The 23,157-nt window shown below is 44.1% G+C and overlaps 1 protein-coding gene across 1 annotated transcript in view; it reads right to left on the bottom strand.

Annotated features, from left to right (window-relative positions):
* The window catches only part of PSD3 (pleckstrin and Sec7 domain containing 3), a 147,549-nt gene that overhangs the window by 108,571 nt on the left and 15,821 nt on the right, over positions 1 to 23,157 (bottom strand). The window contains exons 3-4 of the mRNA XM_026661268.2: positions 11,165 to 12,263; positions 275 to 667 (exon numbers count right to left, since the gene is read on the bottom strand). Of these exons, the coding sequence (XP_026517053.2) occupies positions 275 to 667; positions 11,165 to 12,263 (1,492 nt within the window). The remainder of the gene's footprint in view (positions 1 to 274; positions 668 to 11,164; positions 12,264 to 23,157) is intronic.

The raw sequence follows: 23,157 nt of genomic DNA, 5'->3' as shown, positions 1-23,157 counted from the left end.
ACCAAACAGGTGTTCCAAAAAACAAGAAACAACCTACAAATATACTGCCTCCTCTTGCATTTTCCCTGTCACACTTCTCTAGTTTGTTTTCCCTGTCATTCTCCTTGCATAGCAGGCAGCGTGTAGTATTTTTGTACTTTGTAATAAATTATTAAATTTGTTTCACTGGACACAGTTATACACCCTGATTAAAAATCTTCACCATTACGAATTCCAAAATGAATTCTGAGATATGCTGCAGAAGCAAATGCCCGTTAAAAAAATTTTTTTTTACCTGTCCAAATGAGTAACCTCTGTGACGTCTCTTCTGAAGAGGGTGTCACTTACGTCCCTTAGTCCACTGGAGATCTCTCCGCATTGACTCTTGATCTCACCATTTGTGGGAAGATTACAGACATCTTGCTGTCCTGAAGCAGAAGTTCTTTCTAAGAACTGACTGCCTTCCTTGATACGTTGCTGGATCATCGGAGTGAGTGGCATTTCAAAACTAAAGTAGCTATCAGGTTCCGAGTATAAAGTCTCCAGGGATTCCGCACTATAATATAAAGAAGCATTGTCTAGAATGTTTTCAAACTGTGAGCTATACACATCAATGGAGACTTCTACATGCCTTTGTCCAAGGACATCTTCACATCCTCCCGTGGCTGCTTCTTCCTCCTCCATGATCCTAGGAATAAACCAAAAAGAGTCGGTTTAACTTTTGTTCAATTAGAACTGTTGAGTAAATCTGCTTCTTTTCCCTGTGAGTGAGTCACACATATAAAAAGGAACTCAATAGTCTTGAGTTCTAGTTATTCAAATACAATGCAGAACTGATACTTTGGTTCCAGCGCCGTGCTGCAGTACAGAACTGACACAGTCTTCCTCCCTGATGTGCTACAGTTCTGAGAAGGGAGGAAATAATGTTCGGGAGAAAAGAAAACATGATGTTTACTAAGAAACAACATCAGCTTGCTGTGTTCAGTGAAAGATACAGTGTGCTTTTCTGAGCAACAGTACTAGTCACAAATACAGACATCTAGCTGCCCCCCCCCCCCCCACAGCACCTCTACTGACTGCAACACAAAAGGAATTATAGTAGATAAAATGCTTCACCAGGAGCTTAGTCCCAGTCCAGCGGGGCGGGGGGAAGCAACTCAGCCCCACACAATCCCAGTGAGGTGTCAGGGCCTCAGAGGAAAAACTAATACAAACCTCTATTAAATGCAACCTAATACACTAATGCAACAGAGTAAACACCCAGCACAGGTTGTATCAAACCTAAATCTAGGCAGGGATCATCTTCTTCTGCCACTTCACCCTCTGAAATAGCAGCCTCAGATGCAGATCTGCAGCTGCACCAGAGGACTCCTTATCATTACTGTGTCCCAGTCCTTCTTCCCAAAGCCCATGACCAAGCTTGTTTATAACTTACGTGCGAATGCGTTCTGAGGATTAACATAGGTTTGGTTGGGCACATCATTCTTCTGTAGCTGGGTTTCTAACGGAAGAGCAGGAAGGGTGGCAGCGGAGAGCTGTGACTTTCTGCACTGTTTATGGAATGTGATGTTAGCAACTGTGCTAAATTGGACAGTGGTTTTCATGCAGAAATGACAGCACTGAAACCAGTGCATTGCTTGCAGTGGAGTTTAGGCTGTGTTTCAACTGCGCAGGATGAGGAAAGAGAAATGTGTGTCGAGGGTGGAGGAAGAGAGATTTGTTGTGGTTAATAAGGGGAACTGATGAGTGGATGTAGATGGGATATTGAAAGACATAACTACTTATTTCCTTGTTTTTTTATGGGCTCTATTGCTTAGTCTGCCAGGTTTGTGGGGAAATCCCCCAGCTATTTTAGTAAGTAGGTATTGGCACTGAGAGCTGTCCATCACATAGCAGTGTTGATACATGCTATCCTCTGCCAGGCCCCATACAGTGCCCCAGCTCCCTGCAGAACTGAATTCCCAGCCATCATCCCCTATGAAGTCCTATTCCCCATCACAATGCTTAGATTGCCACCATCTTCCTGAGCCTACAGCCCTGCTACACTCCCAGACACCCCACACCCACTCATTCGATATCACATGTGCTCCCCACCCACTCATTCGATATCACATGCAGCTTTTGGACATGGTCCTGGATGTATAAGTTGGGGGGAATCCAGGGGAGAGCCTGGGGCTGCAGAGCTGGGCTGTTAGAGCATGTGGGGGCCCAGGGACAGAGTGAAGATGGAGCTGGGAGGAGCGGGAAGGGGAGCTCTATGACTCATAGACTCATAGACTTAAAGGTCAGAAGGGACCATTATGGTCATCTAGTCTGACCTCCCGCATGATGCAGGCCACAAAAGCTGACCCACCCACTTTCCCTTAACTCAGCTGTTGAAGTCTCCAGATCGTGATTTAAAGACTTCAAGTCGCAGAGAATCCTCCAGCTTGCGACCCCTGCCCAATGCTGCGGAGGAAGGCGAAAAACCTCCAGGGCCTCTGCCAATCTACCCTGGAGGAAAATTCCTTCCCGACCCCAAATATGGCGATCAGTAGAACCCCGAGCATACAGGCAAGATTCTCTAGCCAGACCCACATTTTACCAGCGATGGCACTTTATTACCTAATTGACTAAAATCACGTTATCCCATTAAACCATTCCCTCCATAAACTTATCTAGCCTAATCTTGAAGCCAGAGAGGTCTTTCGCCCCCACCGTTTCCCTCGGAAGGCTGTTCCAAAATTTCACCCCTCTGACGGTTAGAAACCTTCGTCTAATTTCAAGCCTAAACTTCCCCACGGCCAGTTTATATCCATTCGTTCTCGTGTCCACATTAGTACTGAGCTGAAATAATTCCTCTCCCTCCCTGGTATTTATCCCTTTGATGTATTTAAAGAGAGCAATCATATCCCCCCTCAGCCTTCTTGTGGTTAGGCTAAACAAACCGAGCTCCTCGAGTCTCCTTTCATAGGAAAGGTTTTCCATTCCTCGGATCATCCTAGTGGCCCTTCTCTGTACCTGTTCCAGTTTGAATTCATCCTTTTTAAACATAGGAGACCAGAACTGCACACAGTACTCCAAATGAGGTCTCACCAGCGCCTTGTATAACGGAAGGAGCACCTCCTTGCCCCTACTAGAAATACCTCGCCTGATGCATCCCAAGATCGCATTAGCTTTTTTAACAGCCGCGTCACATTGCCGGCTCATAGTCATCCTGCGATCAACCAGGACTCCGAGGTCCTTCTCCTCCTCCGTCACTTCTAACCGATGCGTCCCCAGCTTATAACTAAAATTCTTGTTAGTCATCCCTAAATGCATCACCTTACACTTCTCACTATTAAATCTCATCCTATTATTATTACTCCAATTTACAAGGTCATCTAAGTCTCCCTGCAGAATATCCCGATCCTTCTCCGAATTAGCAATACCTCCCAACTTTGTGTCATCCGCAAACTTTATCAGCCCACTCCTACATTCGGTTCCGAGGTCAGTAATAAATAGATTAAATAAAATCGGACCCAAAACCGAACCTTGAGGAACCCCACTGGTGACCTCCCTCCAACCTGACTGTTCCCCTTTCAGTACTACCCGCTGCAGTCTCCCCTTTAACCAGTTCTTTATCCACCTCTGGATTTTCATATCGATCCCCATCTTTTCTAGTTTAACCAATAATTCCTCATGCGGTACCGTATCAAACGCTTTACTAAAATCGAGGTATATTAGATCCACCGCATTCCCTTTATCTAGAAGGTCTGTTACTTTCTCAAAGAAGGAGATCAGGTTGGTTTGGCACGATCTACCTTTCGTAAACCCATGTTGTAATTTGTCCCAATTACCATTCAACTCAAGGCCCTTAACTACTTTCTCCTTCAAAATTTTTTCCAAGACCTTGCATACTACAGATGTTAAACTAACAGGCCTGTAATTACCCGGGTCAAACAACGACAAATGACGACAAATCACAGGTGGTTTGTCAGTACACAGCGCCTCTCCCCTCTGCTTCTCCGACTCCAGGCCCCACCTAACTCAAGCCACACGCTCCCTCGTGCTCCCCTCATATAACTCTGCTCTCCCTCATCCCTACCCTTCCCATTCCCTCTCAAATTAGCTGCTCACCTCTCCTCAGCCCCCAAGGCGCTGCTGCTTGGTGAGCCTGGCGGTGGTATCGGGCAAGTGCCTCCCCATTTAGGGAGAGCAGGGGGAGGCACCTGTCCTATCCCCCCTGTTTCATATCTCATGGTGCTCACCCCAGCCCCAGGTGGAGCTCTGACCTGCAGCGCCGCACAGCCAGATCTCCTCCTCCAGGAGAAAGGGTTCTCCGCTACGGCTCCCGCTGTGCCAGCTCTCCACCCGTCCCCTCGTCTGCCTCTGAGGGTGGGGCAGGCAAGGAAGGGGTCAGTCGGGGCGGGGGGGAGAGCACAGGGTCCCGAGTGGTGATGGGGGGGGGGGGGGGGGGGGGAGGGGGACGGTCCCCAGATGGGGGGGGGGTGGGAAGGAGAGGGCCCCCAGTGGTGGGGGGGTGTTGGAGCCTGGGTGGGAGAGGTCCAGTGGGGTGGGAAAGGGGAGTCAACATCCAGGGGAAGAAAGAGATGAGGGCATAGGGCTGTGCCCTGAGGGAGGGAGCAGGGGGTGTGGGAGCAGGCCCTGGGGCAAGGGGAGGTGAAGAAGGGGAGGCTAGGAGCAGCTACATGGGTGTGGACGTCCGTTTGCCCTCAGGGAAGCAGGGAGCAACCTCTCCACTCCTTAAGAGACCGGGCACAGGCCCTTCTGCTCCAGAGCCCTCATGTCCACTAGTGGTTGCAGCTTCAAGGACAGGTGTCCCCCCCCCAGGCTGTGCTGCAAATTCTGCCAGCAGGTGCTGAGCTGGCAGGGGATGAAGGCCGTGCTGCTGGCCAGCACAGAGATCGACCTGTACTCCACCGGCATCCCACCCACCCGGTAAGTCCCCTTCAGCTACCACCAGCAGGCATCTCAACAGCTGACTAATGTTACAGTAGCGCCCAAAGACCTTAATCAGTAGGAGTCCCCCATTGTGCTAGGCACCATACAAACCACTAAGAAGGCCCAGTTCCGGTCCCACAGATCTCAGTCTAACCCTTATAATTCCATATGGCAGGCAGGCATGTATTGTTATTCCCATTTTACAGCAATGGTAACTAAGGCACAGTGTCCAAACACAGAATGGTACTCTATACACACATATATACACACACACACACAAACTCTAAATAATAAACAAGACTCAATTTTTTCTCAACATTAAAATGTGGAATTTTCTTGGTGCTTGGTTTTAGATATTCTCCAGTGAGAACTGCAGATCAATCACCGTAGTGTTGTGTTTAAGAGCCTTCTGGAAAGCAACTAGCCTTTAACCAGAAGTGAAAGTGACTTTAAAGTATCAGTTTCACTCCTGTTTAAAGTCAGTTTCTAGTCTATTATTATTTGTACTAGGGTAACACCACCAGAGCCCCAGGCAGGTGCAGTATAAACTCACAGGGCCTTGCCCTCGTAGGATGTTTCCAAGAGTTAAATAATCTATTTGAAGTTTGGTGAACTGCAAAAAGTAAGTAGCCTAACTGATAGAAAGTAATCTAGATTTTTCTACAATTATTTCAATTGTAACAAAGTAGGAATATACTTTAACATTTTAAACCTAACCAGTGTCCCTTACCTGCCACAAAATGTCGGAAGATGTTAGGACTACATCAGAAGCACTACATTAGTTGCGCCACTGTAGCACATCTGGTGAAGACGCTCTATGCCTCTCTCCCCTCGGCATAACAACTCCAACTCCGTGAGCGGCAGTAGCTATGTTGGTAGGAGCAGCTCTTACGCCAACATAGCGCTGTCCACACCGGCACTTAGGTCGATGTAACTTACGTCGCTCGGGGGGGTGGCTTATTCACACCCCTGAGCGACATACGCTATACTGAAGTAAGTGGTAGTGTAGACAAGGACAAGAGCTGGAAATGTATCTCAGCCCTGATCCCCATTCTGCTACTCTACCCTCAAAACCGCACACTCTCCTAGCTAATGACTTAGATGATGGATAATAAGGTTGTTCATTGGCACATCTTGTATGTCCAGCCTGACAATAATAAATGTTGTTTTCTTCTTTAAAGTCCAGTTGTGGTCAGAAAAGTGGCCCTGTAAAAACATCACCACAATCAAATACTTCTACTTTCTATTTCAAGTCAAATCCCTTTATTTTATGACTACAAACATGTTTTTACTCTTAATGGTGCAGGAACCAATATCAGTCAAGGAAAGCAAGCTGTATTCTGTTTGGCCTCACACACCAACAGAATTGTGAACTGCATTACTCGTGAAGATGAAAGAAGCAGAAAGAACCCAATTTGGCTTTCAAGGTTAAGCCAGGGCAGGAATTAAAAAAATCTTCCTAGTTACCGGGTAATTGATCAAATTTAATCTGAGAATGAGTAACTTGTGTTTCTGATATCTGTATTAAGGCTCCAAAACTGGTACCTCAAGGCTCGGCATTGGGAATATCCTGCTGTATTATCTCCTGATTGTTCTAAATTTACATATAAATTTAAAATTTGTTGTCATGGGGTAGGTACATCCCATCAGGGGGTGTCGGGTCACGTAGGGTTAGATGGAAGGGCGGAGGCGATTCTGCAGCCGGTCAAGTCCTATGCCGCTGACCCTTACTGTAACATGGGGTAGTATTACTTAGCAACCAGAGTCAGTGAGCGGCCCTTCCCGTCAGGGCAGCGTGGCCCAATGGCCAGAGTCAGTGAAGTAGCCCTCCTCTGTGAGATTGCACGGCCGGTTGGCCCGTTGGGAGAGTGAGGCGCCACTCAGGTGTGTGTGGCACTCCGGGTTAGGGGACTCATGCCCTCCCTGCTCCTCCAAGCCCCAGCCCAGAGCCCTAGCGGTGGTGGGGGTACTCACCACCGAATCAACGGGGATCCTCCCAAAACATGCTGACCAATCCCCCTGTTTACTCACCGACAAAGAGTTCAAGACCCCTGGCTGCTTCTTACCCTTTCCCCCTCGTCGAAACTCCCTGGGTCCCCAAATGGCCAGGCTCCCACTGGTACCGTCCTTTCTCTGGGCTCGTCGGAGTCTCCAGTCAGGAACTCTGTGAGCCATAGTCCCATAATCGGAGTTTGTAGCAACTCCCTGCAGTGATCTTGCAGCCTGAATCCTTCCCCATCAGCAGCCTCCCCAGACTGAGCTGGGCTGCTACCTTTTATATGCTGCCTCCAGGGTGAGCATGCCCAGCAGGGGCGGAGGGGCGGAGCTTCCTCAGCCTGCAAAGCAGAGTTAACCCTTTCGGGGCTTGTGCGGGGTAGGTACACCCCATCACATGTCTTTATTTGATGTTTGTATATATACTTTTTTCTTTCTTTATAAATACAGTGCTGTTGTCAGCTAATTTCTAAGTTGGGCATAAGCTTTCGTGGGTAAAAAAACCCCACTTCTTCAGATGTTTATGCCCAAATAAATACCCCACGAAAGCTTATGCCCAAATAAATCTGTTAGTCTTTAAGTTGCCACCGGACTCCTCGTTGTTTTTGTGGATACAGACTAACGCGACTACCCCTCTGATAATTTCTAAGTTATCATCTGCCAAAAACCTAGAGTTTTCAGGTGCCTAAGTAGCCCCTGAAACAGGGCCGCCCAGAGGATTCAAGGGGTCTGGGGGTCTTCGGCAGCGGGGGGCCCCGCCGCCGAATTGCCGCCGAAGACCCGGCACTTCGGCGGCGGGTCCCGGGGCAGAAGGACCCCCTGCTGCGGGTCTTCGGAGCACTTCGGCGGCGGGTCCTGGAGCGGAAGGACCCCCGCCGCCGAATTGCCGCCGAAGACCCGGAGCAGAAGAAGCTCCGGGGGCCCGGTACCTGCGACAGTTTTCCGGGGGCCCCGGAGCGAGTGAAGGACCCTGCTCCAGGGGCCCCGAAACACTCTCCTGGGGGCCCCTGCGGGGCCTGGGGCAAATTGCCCCACTTGCCCCCCCCCTCTGGGCAGCCCTGCCCTGAAATGGCTCTCCTGGTATCGGGGAAGTCAGAGGAACCAGGCAATTGATAAAGTGGGTTTGGTTGGTGGCGGGCAGGGAACAATGCTATGTGGACACTCTGGAAGGAGGAGACAGAGATCGGTGCCTCAGCACCAAATCAGCGCTTGGAAGGTTTGCTTGAAGCTACCACCTATACTCCCTGGTGCACGGAGACAGCAGCACCATCGGGTGCTCTTGATGCACTGTGTGATAAATGAAAAGGGGGAAGCTCGCTTTTGTGGACATCCAGCCAACCAGTTAGCTATAGAATCCCTCTTGGTAGCTGTTCTCTACTTGCTTTACCTTTAAAGGGTTAAAAAGTCGGTAAAGGGAAGTGAGTGGACACGTGACCAAAAGAGTCAACGGGAGGGCTAGAACTTCTTAAAATTGGGGGAAAACTTCCCTTTGTCTGTGGTTGTTGTTCATAGAATATCAGGGTTGGAAAGGACCTCAGGAGGTCATCTAGTCCAACCCCCTGCTCAAAGCAGGACCAAGCCCCAGACAGCTTTTTGCCCCAGATCCCTAAATGGCCCCCTCAAGGATTAAACTCACAACCCTGGGTTTAGCAGGCCAATGCTCAAACCACTGAGCTATCCCTCCCCCCTTTCTCTGGGGAAGAGGGGAACATGGCAGCAGTTATGCTGTGAGACGCTGAAGGCCAGATATGAAAATCATGAGAAATATACCTAGAAATTGCTTATTTGGAAACTCAGATATGTAAGTAGACCAGAAAATAAGTAGGAAGACGCGATTAGTTTTATTTTGTTTATTTCTTATGGCTTGTGGACTCCTCTATGCTAACCCCAAATGCTTTTGTTTTGCTTGTAACCTTTAATCTGGACCTCAAGAAGGTTATTCTTGATGCTTAATTTTTGTAAGTGGGTTTTGTAAATCTAGCAAAAGCCTAAATTCCAGATGTATTTTCTTTCTTTTTGTTTTTAATAACATTTACCTTTTTTAAGAACAGGATTGGATTTCCGGTGTCCTAAGAGGTTTGTGCATATATTGTTTAAATAGCTGGTGGCAACAGCTGATTTCCTTTGTTTTCTTTCTCAGCTCTTCCCTGGTGGGGGGGTAAAAGGGCTTGAGGGTACCCCACAGGAAGGAATTCTCAAGTGTGCCTTCCTTGGTTCCCAAAAAGGGGGCGTTCTTTTGCACTTGGGTGATGGCAGCATCTCTCTGACCTTGGATGGGTAGAAGCTGTAACCTTGGGAGTTTAATACCAGCCTGGAGTGGCCAGTATTAATTTTTAGAATCCTTGCGGGCCCCCACCTTCTGCACTCCAAGTGCCAGAGTGGGGAATCAGCCCTGACACACTGATCATGCCATACAGAAATAATGGCTCCCCTGGAGCTGTGGCCTGGTGTGCCAGAGAGCTGATGGAGCAACCAGCAGAGCCTATCTAATGCCAATGCCTTTGCATAGAGACACAGACCTGCCCTCCACCATACCAACCTTCTCTTTATACAACCCTGTTCCCCTCAAATTCTGGGCCCCAGCACTACACAGCTCCCCCCCATTTTGCCAAAGCCCCACATAATCCCTCAAGCCACATCCCTGCCCCAGTGCCCACCCTCACGTTCCATGCTGTGCAGCCTGCCTACAACTGCTCGGGAAACTTTCACAAAAAGAAAGGTTTGAACATCTTTCAAGTGTTCCTTTTCCCCCACTGGTCTTTTGCCTCTCATCAGGGAACCAACTCCAAGTATTGAAAAATCAAAAGCCAGGGCCCCCAAAAGCATGAGATGGCTTAAAAATCATGAGATTTTAAAAACATAATACAATACATTTGAGGGTTTTTTGTCTTCTGGTTTCTGAGCCTTCAGGGTGCATTCGGATCACATTTTTAAGCTTTTCTTCACAACCAGGAGGGCTCAAAACTTTTTGTTTTAAAGTGACCGCTGAAATTCTCACATATTCACATGGCTCCGGGATTTGGAGCTTTAAGAAATCCAACAAATATCATGAGATTAGTGATAAAATCACAAGATTAATCAACACTACAGAGCCATTCCATTGGGCAATCATGGCAAAACTCAGAGGATCCTGAGTAATAAAAGGACTGACTCCATATATGTTTTAATGTGAGCCTTTCAAAAAACAGCCGGCATCTGATCTAAGATCTGTATGCGTGTGCAGTACGGTGACCAGATGAGATGAAGAAAATATCGGGACACCGGAGTGGGGGGGAGGGGGGCGAGCAAAAAAAAAAAAAAAAAGCCAAGTGCTGCCGGCCGGCCGAGCAACAAAAACAAACAACAAAAAAGCTGAGATCGGTTGGGACGCGGGACAAACAGCTCAAAATCGGGACGGTCCCGATTTTATCGGGACATCTGGTCACCCTAGTGTGCAGGTTCGCAGGGAGGCCCTATCGTCATTCACCAAGAGCAGTGGTTCTCAAACTTTTGTACTGGTGACCCCTTTCACATAGGAAGCCTCTGAGGGCGACCCCCCTAATAAATTAAAAATACTTTTTTATATATTTAACACCATTATAAATGCTGGAGGCAGAGCGGGGTTTGGGGTGGAGGCTGACAGCTCGCGACCCCCACGTAATAACCTCCCACCCCCAGTTTGAGAACCCCTGACCAAGAGGAATACAAACAAATGTGAAGAAAACTGGACACAATTAGAATAAGGGACAAACATTCACAAATTTTTTATATATGTAATATAAAAAATGCCATTATCCTCTTGTAGTGTATAGGAATAGGGCGGTATCCTTTTAAATAATTTGTGATCCTTCTGGAGACACTCACTGTGTTCTATGTTTAAAACCAGAAATCTGCCAGAAATCAGACAGAGCAGCAGTACATATGTAGCTAGGCCTTGCCTGTTGTGTATATTTAGTCAACACAGTTATCTGGGACCTAACTGTGCCCATGTGGGTTTCTTCATGTTGTCTTGTGTAAAGAGCAAACAACAGAATTCCTCTTCAGAGTTATTGTGCCCAATTTGGAGACTAAATTCAAACTTTAGAAGTGTAGAACAGAGGGATTTTAGTCCTGTTTCAGCACAACCCTCAACTCCACATTAACTTTGCCATCACTACAGTCATCTCCATAACATTCTATACAGGAGGCAAATAATATAATCAGTCATTTGCACAGCAGCAACTCCCACAGGGTGTTAGGCATGGCCCACATGTGGGAATTCAGTCCCTGCCCCAAAGAATGTTCTTACCTTTCACTGTCTGTGTTTAGCACGTGGTTCTTTTCTTCTGCAAGTTTATCCTTCACAAAGACTTCATCCTCCCCACCTTCAGCTAGCAAAGCTAGAGAAAAGGACTCCGAGTCAACTCCTGGTTTGAAATCTGCCTGGGCTTCGTTCCAAACACTCTCAGACAAAGTGACTAACTCTGAGGAGACCGAGGCTGGAATGGGGTGGCTTGATGCTTTGGAGAACTTCTTTTCTACAGACACGGGCCTTTGTAAGTGTGCATTGGCCTCTAGCGCTGAACGCTTCACTCCCTTCTGCTCCTCTGCTTTCTGTATCCATAAAATCTCCACCCCTTGAAATTCTACATGTTTGCTCACAGCTGCCTCTTTCGATATCCTCCTCCCAGGACCCGTTTGCATCTCGCCTGGATTGTACGCTGAAAATTCCTTCTCAAAATCTGACCATCCCTCCCCCAGAATACTGATAACGCCCCCAACTTTGCTGTCTGCCTCCAGGGCTGGTACAGATGGTCTGTGACAGCTTGTCTCCTTCACTTTGGGGACCTCCTCAGTTTTATTATTGATGGCTTGCAAGGACTCTAACTGCATTTCTCCAGTTACTATTGTAGCCAGATCTTTTTCTATGATCAAATACAATTTCTCCTCAGCTCTTACTTCAGATGGAAGAGGCTTGTCTGAGGGTTTTTCTTGGCCTGCTGGAACCAATTCTCTGGCTGCCTGTATGCCTTGGCTGCCAATATTCCTTTCTTTTTCCATTTGCAGCTCTGAACAAAGAGAAGCATTTGCTCCCTTCTGTACTTTTGCAGCTTCTAGCTCTTGAGAAATTTTCATAATCCCGGTCTGTCTATCAGCACGTGGCAAAGTTTCTTCTTTCGATGGTAGCAGTGATGCCTCAATGCAAGATATTGGCACATCTGCGTAAGTGCCACTTGCAAGAAGAGTAGGCAACTGGTCATCCTCCCTCCTTTCTGAACTGCATGTTATAGCCTCTGCTAGAAACTCAGATGAACTCCTCAGTGCTTCTGCACCTTGCTCCATCGTGCCATATTCTGGAAATTCATTGGAAACGTTATGTGGGAGCAGAGTGCTATCTCCTTGTCCACCTACACAAAAGAAAGAGAGTGTATTTGTCTATTGGGTACATCCATCTACTTGTTAAGGGTATTAGCTCCATTCCCAGTGTTCTGCTAACAGATTAGCTGCATTGCTTCTGCAAGCCCACTGCAGAGAAATGCTATTGTATTTAGCTCTTTTTGAATGCTACTGCACTGTATTTATTCAAAATCAGGCTTTTTACATTTGAGTTTCGGGGGAGCATATTTTTGGAAGTTAGCACTGCCAAGTTAAGAATGCCAAAAATATTTGCTGAGCTTCACAGGGTCCCAGTGGCCTGTGAATAGCATGGGACACATGCCAGATGAGGGAACTGAAGTACGCAGGTATCTGGAGGTTTAACATCCGTCCACGCTGCATTACCTTGTGTTTTATACATTAATGTTATTATCATTTTCTCTTTTTAGCTGTTCTAAAGAGCAATGGTATGGAAAGCAACTGGTCAGATCCCACATATCCCACAAGTACAGACAAACAAAACGGGAAATGCTAGCAAGATTCCAATTAGCTGATTATAAGGTAATTAATAAACTATGACACTCTCTAGCACTACACCCTCGTCTTTTCAGAACTTGTATAACTGAAGACCAAACTGCAGTGACGCATGGACATTTATCAGCACACTTTACAACTTTCTAGTAGAAGATTAAATCCAGTGTCACACATGAAGGCTGGGGGGTTTTCAGTCTTGTTTTTCAAGCTGATAAAAATAAAGCAATTGAGAAAACTGATGGCCAGATTTTCAAAGGAGCTAAGCATCCAGCAGCTCCGATTGTTCTCCGTCAACACTAATTCAACTGTTCTCAATGGGAGCTGCTGGAGGTTACACTTATGAATCTCTGGCCACTTCAGTTAGGTGCCTATGTTGAGGCTGAGCACTTTTGGAAAAATCTGGCCTTGAGTACTTACTTAGTCATTCAGAAGAAAACTAAAAGCATGTTTTAGAACCCAGTTGTATCTATTATTATTATTATTACAATACCGAGATGGGCTGAGATCCAAATCGAAACCATCTCCTGGCTTCATACCCCATCCCTACTCTGACATGGGCCTGGGGAATATATCTGGAATTGGACATGGACCTACATTTCATAAATTTGAACAAATCTGGAGGGTTTAGGATTTAGATCCCATTTCACAGCCCATGTTTAATTGCCATGTAGCCCCCAAGTAATGAAGTCAAAGGCTCTCCTATAACTGTGAATAGCTAGATTCTGTTTACTTCATCTCTCTGAGATGAAAATTCATAGGGAAGTTATTAATGGCACCCAACTCTTTCAGATAATCCTAACATGTCCTTAGCAGTGCATCATGGCAATACAGTTTGTGGCCCTATCTCCAAAGATAGATCAAATGGAATTTTTAAAAGAAGAATAGGCAGATGCTGAACCATAGAATCATAGAATCATAGAATATCAGGGTGGGAAGGGACCTCAAGAGGTCATCTAGTCCAACCCCCTGCTCAAAGCAGGATCAATTCCCAACTAAATCATCCCAGCCAGGGCTTTGTCAAGCCGGGCCTTAAAAACCTCCAAGGAAGGAGACTCCACCACCTCCCTAGGTAACGCATTCCAGTGCTTCACCACCCTCCTAGTGAAATAGTGTTTCCTAATATCCAACCTGGACCTCCCCCACTGCAACTTGAGACCATTGCTCCTTGTTCTGTCATCTGCCCAGTTTTTTAACCTACTAGTTCTTCAGCAAAGGTTTTCAAATTTATAGGAGAGTGAAAGAAGGCTGAACAGTTTCTAAACAATAATATTTATTAACCACTACCTAAGCACACGGATAATTCAGCCTATTTGTATCTGCATCCAAGCCGCAAAAATGGTCGGCGGATATCTGCGTCTGATATAAAGCAGATATCCACAGGTTTGCAGGGCTCTACTTATAAGGAGTCCCTTACTTAAATATTTTTCCCTAAACACATCTAAACGGCCATGACTTCCTCTCATATGCTGAAGAACTGCTTAGAAAATGCATTTCTAGAAGCAGCCAGAATGCTTCCAACATGCATTCAGCTTTGCCTGCATGAGTTTCATAAGCCAGCTGCATGCTGACTGTAGCAGGTAAGCTACAAGGACAATCAGTGACCATGTTTTAAACCTAAAACCCTTGCAAGGGATTTGTCAGTCTCAAAGGCCATCTTGGCTTCTGAGGCAATCCAAGAAAAACAGTGCAGAGCTTAGTTTTCAGGCAATGAATATAGGGCACAGCTGTGAGCTTCCCCACTCACTCTATGTGACAAGGCAGCTGCTTAGTAAAGCAGTAAACAACTCACAACAAGTTTCTGATGTTTTCATTTTTTTCATTAACTCCATGAGTAACCTAATCCCTAGCAAAACCATGGCCAAAGCTCTACGGTGCATCCAAAGAATAGAGGAGTGCTAGTTAAAAGACTCACTGGGCTAAAGCAAAAACTACAAGTTTGCAGTAGAGATTTAGGGTCTTATTCTCATTTACACTACATCCCCCGTTATACTGATCTTCCAATATAAAGCCCACTCTAAGGTCCCTTTACACTGCCAGTGTTGTGAAAGAGCCCTACGGTAAATAAGAATCTGGCCCTTTATTGGAGTCCCAGGAAGAAACAGCAAATTGATTATCTCAAACTAGTTTCAATCTAAAATGCTCCTAAAGAAAACATGTGAAATAAGCAATCAAAGCATTAACTTTTTCTGATATGATCTACAGAACCAACTTCCACAGTCAACTTTACCATGGTCTCTATTCTTTGCAGGAACACATTCTGGAAGGTCGACCAGCAACCACCTGTTCTTAAAAAAGGCTCACTACAACGCTAGTGGAGCACATGCCTTATTTCAGGTAGCAGTGTTTAAAGGAGCTCGAGTTCTTTAAGGGAAACCCCTCCCCTCTTCCCATCCACCACCACAGCATCATGTCTTGCTACAGCTCCCAGCATATCCTGTCTAGCCCCCATCCCCCAACATGACTGCATTACAAACAAGGCTAGAAAAGGAACAGCAAAATCAGGTGCTCCGCTGAAGATAAGCCGAACAATAAACGATGAAAGGATACACTCTTTCAGGTAACACCAATTTCTACTTTCCATTTAAGGTTGCTTCTTTCGATAAAGCAAAATAAAAAATAAAAAGGCTCAAAGCTAAAATAGCAAGAGAGGTGTACGGAAGGAAAGCTGAGACACTGGGAAAATAGAGCCTGAGAGCAGCTGGCACTTTTTTGATGCCTAGACATTTAAAGAATCCATTACTTAATCCGCACTGGCATAAATATGATACTTCATATGTAAATAATCAACCATCACATTTCAATCTAACACAGGAGCTTGGTCATGGCATAATAAAGGAAAGGCTAGGAAGCAAAAAGAAAATAAATCAAACACACATTACAAATATAGAAAGACATTTTCACAGGAACATTTTACAAAAATGTCTCTCTCTCGCTCTCTCTGTTAGCTAGCTAGCTAAATATATATTTATTTCAACAAAGTCTCCTACTCACAGAGATTACTGTAGCTCCAGCAGTTACCCATTGGTCAATGAATATGCATAGATCATCAGTTTATCTATAATGATACAAGCTAATTCAATTGCTGCTGTTCTAGTCAACTGGAATCAAAATAGTTTCAAATTTCCTGGCAGCCCGCTGCCCTGCATTGCACACGGAGATGTAAATGGAAGCATTCTGAGCCTTATGAAACTGATGAGGGAACTGCAGTCTCATTCACTCTATCACAGAAGCTAAGGAGTCCAACTTGGCAGCTTATAAAAAATAGCTCCACTAGGGATTTTCTGTAGTTGAGAAGATTATTTCCGGGGAGATATTTATGATTAACAGGAGTTTGTTTTATTATAATCAGATTCATCAACACAAAAGGATCAAGAGTACAAAGGCAGTTCTGAGAGTGTAATACTAGCCTTGTAGTAACAGAGGCACAATGGCACTTTCGCATTATAGCGTATCTTCTCTGATGCAAGCATGACTGCACACAAAGACAAGTTTCTTATATTTTAATTGCCCCCAAGCCCGTGTACTGTTCATAAGCTATATTTTAAATTAAAAAGATGGAAGAATTTATACTAATTATGCTTTCCTTTTTTTTCTTTTCTTTTTTTCAAATTTAAGCAAAAAAAAATCTGTTTAAGGGGGGAAAGTACCATTGGTGATACAGAATATTAGTGTATATCACTGAACAACAACTTGCAGGAGTCATGGAATTTTCTTACTAACTTAACCATCTCAAAGGCACAGAACCCCCTAAAGTGTCATTTTAAAGTCCCTCTAACAATACTGGAACTATTTGATTTTATCAAGAGTATCTCGTATCACACAGAAATGGAACTGGCTCAGCCAATCAGACAGCAGGGATACTGTACACATACAAATCGTTTTTTTCTGCAGTTCTTTAGTTTCTAAATGATGCGACTCCCTGTGCCTTGATTGGTTCCGACTGGTGGATGAACTTTATTAGCCAAAATAGAAGGATTTGCATAATCATAGTACAACTCTTCTATAATGGAACAGCAAATATCCAAATCTCTCTGTTTTGATTGGCTACATTGATCTTCCTGCTCTGCCTGGCACCTCTCCTCAGGATTTTCAAGCTGTCTGCTAGCAACAAAGATATTGCCTGAGCTTCATATGCCCTTTAGCTGAAACCAGGAAACCTCCAGAATTTACATGAAAGAAAGGGGAGAAAGGGCTGGGAGATGTATGAAAGGGAAATTGTTTTACAGGAGGAGGTGGAGAGAGACAGCCAAAAGGAAAGAAGTGGGGGTCAGAAGTTCCTGCTATCTTCGTTGTGACCAAGTATTACGATGTTATCACGAACTCCTGATAGTATTCTTTTTGAACTCCCAGTGCCTGGAGTCCTGTGGTTATGTCAGAATCCCAGCATTCATTTAAAAAAAAAAAAAAAAGCTTGAAAATGTAAACTCTAACAAGCTCAAAGATCAGACAGCAACTGAAAAGAACATAAGATTTATTCTTTAAGTCTCATGATATTTTGGGTCCTGACTTCAACACTTCGGGTTGGCAATACTGTGTAACTCAACCTTAAACGCCATCTTTTCAAACACTGCCAACTCCTCCAAATGGTTAGGAGTGTTGTGAAGTCTACAGTGCAACTAAAAACGCATAAAAACTAAAAATCCAATGGTAGCAGGCTTCACTAGACTACCCCGCAGGCTGGAGAGAAGACGCCATCATTCTGCACCAACTCAGAGGCCTGCACGTAACAATAACCTTGGAACAAGACAAAAATTCAAGAATAACATCCAGCATGTCCTAGGAGAATTCAGCACAAAGGATTATTAATTACAAACTGCTGTAGTGGCCACAGATGGCCAATGAGATGGCTCAGTCTCTAGGGTCATTACCTTGAAAGCTGCAATAGTAGAACAGAGCAGCTGCTAGCACAGGCTGAAATGAGTTCATGGAACAGGGATGGATGGAAAAACAACTGAACTCAGTATTCTGATGCATTACCAATTCTCACAATGTTTTTGCCAGTCTCATAACATTTGGTATTCTTCTTAAAGCCCCAGCTCCTGGATTCAAGTAATTACAAGAGACTCTCAGCTTCCTCTTTTTTTTTTTTTTTAAAAGAGTTAATAGCCTCATGGTTGCAGTAAAAATGTGACCCCCTAACAGCTCAAAAAAACACAAAGCACATTAAAAAAAACCCACAAATTTATTATTTCTAAAATCTCATTATTTGCGTGGGATCTGACTTATGCTTTTTAAAATGGTTGGGCTCGGGAAAAGTTTTTTAAAAACCCAGTCTTTAGCTAGAATATTGAATTTTTGGAAAACCAACAACATGTAATTGCTGATAGGGTTGTCAAGCGATTAAAAAAGTTAATCATGATTAATCATGCAATTAACCGTGCTGTTAAACAATAATAGAATAGCATTTATTTAAATATTTGTGGATGTTTTCTACATTTTCAAATATATTGATTCCAATTACAACACAGAATACAAAGTGTACACTGCTCACTTTATATTTATTTTTATTAGTGCAAATATTTGCACTGTCAAAAACAAAAGAAATAGTATTTTTCAATTCACCCAATACAAGTACTGTAGTGCAATCTCTTTATCATGAAAGTTGACCTTACAAATGTAGAATTATGTACAAAAAATTAACTGCATTCAAAAATAAAACAATGTAAAACTTTAGAGCCTACAAGACCACTCAGTCCTCCTTCTTGTTCAGCCAATAGCTCAGACAAACAAGTTTGATTACATTTGCAGCAGATAATGCTGCCCGCTTCTTGTTTACAATGTCACCTGAAAGTCAGAACAGGCGTTCGCATGGCACTGTTGTAGTCGGTGTTGCAAGATATTTACGTGCCAGATGCGCTAAAGATTCATGTCCCTTCATGCTTCAACCACCATTCCAGACGACACGTGTCCATGCTGATGTCGGGTTCTGCTCGATAACGATCCAAAGCAGTGCGGACCGACACATGTTCATTTTCATCATCTGAGTCAGATACCATCAAATATCGATTTTCTTTTTTGATGGTTCGGGTTCTGTAGTTTCCGCATTGGAGTGTTGCTCTTTTAAGACTTCTGAAAGCATGCTCCACACCTCATCCCTCTGAGATTTTGGAAAGCACTTCAGATTCTTGGGTACAGTGCTGTAGCTATCTTTAGAAATCACATTGGTACCTTCTTTGCATTTTGTCAAATCTGCAGTGAAAGTGTTCTTAAAACAAACGTGCTGGGTCATCATCCGAGACTGCTATAACATGAAATATATGGCAGAATGCAGGTAAAAAAGAGCAGGAGACATACAATTCTCCCCCAAAGAGTTCAGTCACAAATTTAATTAACACATTATTTTTTTAACAAGTGTCATCAGCATGAAAGCATGTCCTCTGGAATGGTGGCCCAAACATGAAGGGACATATGAATGTTTAGCATATCTGGCATGTAACGCCTGTTCTCACTTTCAGGTGACATTGTAAATAAGAAGCAGACACCATTATCTCCCGTAAATGTAAACAAACTTGTTTGTCTTAGCGATTGGCTGAAAAAGTAGGACTAAGTGGACCTGTAGGCTCTAAAGTTTTACCCTGTTTTGTTTGAGTGCAGTTATGTAACAACAACAAAAATCTACATTTGTAAGTTGCACTTTCATGATAAAGAGATTGCACTACAGTGTCTGTATGAGGTGAATTGAAAAATACTATTTCTTTTATTTATCATTTTTACAGTGCAAATATTTATAGTCAAAATAATAATACAAAGTGATCACTGTACACTTTGTATTCTGTGTTGTAATTGAAATTAATATATTTGAAAATATAGAAAAAAAAACAAAAATATTTAATAAATTTCAATTGCATTCCATTGTTTAACAGTGTAATTAAAACTGTGATTAATCACAATTAATTTTTTTGTCACGATTAATCTTTTTAGTTAATCGCATGAGCTAACTGCGATTAATCGACAGCCCTAATTGCTGAGGTTCTCAGGGCATCTGAGGGGCAAGTGAGGGTTAGGAGTAAGGACTGTACTGCATTTCTTAATGCACCACTACTTAAGACACTCATGCTAAATGCTTGAAGGAGACCAAACTTACACACAGAGAATCTACAGACTTCCAAGGAGGGTTTTTATTGGCAATGAGGGTCTAAAGGAAATGATCATATTCCCCATATCAGCATTTAGCGACAAACTATGGATCTTTGCAGCCACCCCAAAAGAAATCACACACAAAAATGTTCAGATGTATTTTATTTTCAGACTTGGGACCAATCAGCCACCCCACAAAACATTACAGGCACTGAATATTGAGGCAGACAGGCACAAAGACTACCTATATTTTTGGGACTTAAACCAAGAGGAGACGTTGCTGGTAAAGGTGCAGCCGGATATTAAGCAGACACTTTTCAGCAGGGTTCTACAGTGAACGAGGAGTTTCCCCTTAGGAGGTTGGACAATGTAAAAAGAAGGGAGTTACAGCAGGGGAAAGCTGGCCTTGTGGTTACGGCATCAGCTTGTGACCCAGGAAATGTCTGTTCAATTCCTGGCTATGCCACAAATGTCCATGTTATGTCAGACCCCTGCTGCGCACATCCATTATAAGACCGTGTTTAATAGTATGACCACATGCTATTTTTTCCCACAGCATACTCTGGGGCTCAGTCAGGGTTGTGCAGTGAAGGAGACTGTTGTGCCCCTGCCTTATTTGTTGCAAAGCTGCCAGGTGTACAGTGAAGGAGGAAGGGGATTACAGGACAATGAAGGACAGTTTTGTGGTTAAGGCAGTTGAATGCTGTCCTGGGGGAATCAGATTCTATCCTGCTTCTGCCAGAGTTCCCTTGTGAGGCTGGGCAAGTTACTTAAAGCAAACTTTTCACAGGCGATCAACTAATGATGGATTCCTCGTTTTGTGGGTGTCCAATGCAAGGCACCTGGGGCCTGAATTTCAGAAGCGCTGAGTGCTCACAACTGCAACTGAAGTCAGGGGGAATCACGGATGCTCAGTGCCTTTGAAAAAGTCAGGCCCCAAGTGGCTCAAAACAGGTATCCAAAACGAATGGACTCTTTTGCAAATTTTGCCCTTGATCTCTGTGTTTCTGTTCCCAGTCTGTAGTATGAAGATACTGTTACCTTAAGACTGGCACTTCCTTACTCCTGAGCGCTTGATTCTGCAACCTTAATAATATACTTTCAACTTCTTTTCTTTAACTCGTTTGCTGTGATATCCTTGACCCTGAGCTGCAGTGTTTATTGAGTCTAAGATGTGGTTATCTCCTTCACAGAAAGCAGCTGCCGGTTATTATAACAACTTTAACCACCCTGTTTTCAGATTTAGGTCAGGTTGTTTCCAGAGCCCTCTTACAAAACAATATAGTTGTTAGTATAATGCCTCAGAGCCTTTTATTTTGTTTCCTCAGGTCGTTATTGAAGTCTGGATTTCTAGTCTGTCAGTGCTGATTCTGGGGCTAGCCTCACATCTGCAACATTCAGTCCTTGACTGGCGATGGAGCATGCCAAAGGGAGGAATAACAAAATGGGAGCTGCCACACTTGATCAGACTCATGGTTCATCTGACTGTGGCCAGTACCAGATGTTTCAGAGGAAGGTGCAAGCAACTGCATAGTGAAAAAGCATTGAATTATCTGCCTGAAAGGATGGTTCTTCCTAAATCCCCATCAATTAGGCACTGTTTGATGGCCTGAACTATTATGGTGTTTATATCTTTCATTTAATAAAAAAAAAAGTTCAATCCTGTCAAATGTAGCTATGAATATCCTCTTCCTTACTAAGCTATTTGCCACACTGCATCTTGTGACAATGAGTTCCAGGTGTTAACTATGAGACAATGTAACACAGTCCCACACTAATGTTTGAGAACTCTTGCTACAGTATTGCAGTGGGGTAACTAGCTGAAAATCCATTCACAACCTGTGGATTCAAATACATCTGACAAAGTGATGAATTTACAGATGGAGGCTTGAATTTCACCATTTTAAAAATTTTGCATTTGAATCCCATTTAATTTGGGCACATTCCATATATTTCTCCTTGTGTTTTCTGTCCATTCCAATTAACCACTTATACATAAAGAATAATCTCTGCTTTGGCCTCTTAGAAAAAGAAGTTTTGGGGCTCACCAAGAGAGCACAGCTGCAGAGGGGAACCTCAGAGAAAGAAATCCAGGTGTTCAGAATTGCCTTGGGAGTGGAAAGAGTGAGAGATGAAGAGGTCATGGCTGATTGGGTTTTTAGATGAGGGGGGTAGTCGAGAGGAAACAGGAGAAAGGTAGGGAGAGGGGAGCAGGGTAGGAATGTAGGTGAGGGAACGTGTGGAACCTAAGGGACAGGAATTTGGCAGGGAATTTAGCGACAAGGAAGGGATATAGGGAGAACAAAGGTTCAGGGAAACATTATCTGATGGAAGGAGGATGCGGAAAGTAGGGATGGGGATGGGAAGGGGAGGTTTATCTGTTGAGAGGAGTGGAGGCAGGAAGAAAGAGGAAATGATGTGGAGAAGGGCAGTGAGGCAAGTGGGGCAGAGGAGGAGAGCAAAGGGAGGCAGAAAGATTAATGAGACAAGCACAGTGCTTAGTCAAGTGTGTGAGAAAAGTATTCTGATATTTTCTTTACATAAGGCAACCAGATTCTTTTGCCACAAGTTGACAGTCCCAGGCTACAGAAGGGACTGAGCTTTAGGGTGATCAGATGTCCCGATTTTATAGGGACAGTCACGATTTTTGGGTCTTTTTCTTATATAGGTTCCTATTACCCCCCATCCCCTGTCCTGATTTTTCACACTTGCTGTCTGGTCACCCTACTGAGCTTGTACAAACAATAGCCATAGTGCGGTGCTCTGGATTGAGGCTCGGGAGGTTTGTAGGTGTAGAAATACAGGCTCCGATTCTTGCCTTGCGTAATTGGTAGCACATGGCATCTTAATGTAACCCAGAAGATAATGGCCCCTTGAACTGTGAACTGGCTCATCAGGAATTTGTAAAGCAAGTCTTTTCCTGTGGCTGTAAAGGCGGCTAGAATTTGCATGACAACTGTACAGTTAAGAGGAAAGCATTCTAAGATGTTTGATGACTGGTAAGATTAGACTGTTCATTGGGATAAGGTTGTCAGAGTTACCGCCCTCAAAGAATCAACACAGGGTCCGAATAAAGGTTATTCAGGTGCCCTAACTGTATTTCCATACCAAACATTTTGGTTTCTTTTCCAACTTCACTGTAATGATGAATTTCCTGGCTCTCTCATTTCTTTTAAAAACAAACATTTTGTAGGAACTTTTTTTTTTTTTTTTTACCCTCAAGTTGCTGAGATGTACCTTCTACCTTCACATGGAGTTATCTGGATTTTTTCTTTTTTAATTTTATTTAAAAAAATACATTGAAGCTACAAAGGG

This window comes from Terrapene carolina, unplaced genomic scaffold, assembly GCF_002925995.2.
Source record: "Terrapene carolina triunguis isolate 2854851 unplaced genomic scaffold, T_m_triunguis-2.0 Scaffold988, whole genome shotgun sequence".
Taxonomy (NCBI): Eukaryota; Metazoa; Chordata; order Testudines; family Emydidae; genus Terrapene; species Terrapene triunguis.
Note: the sequence above shows the minus strand (reverse complement) of the source record. Positions and strands in the feature narration are given on the sequence as shown.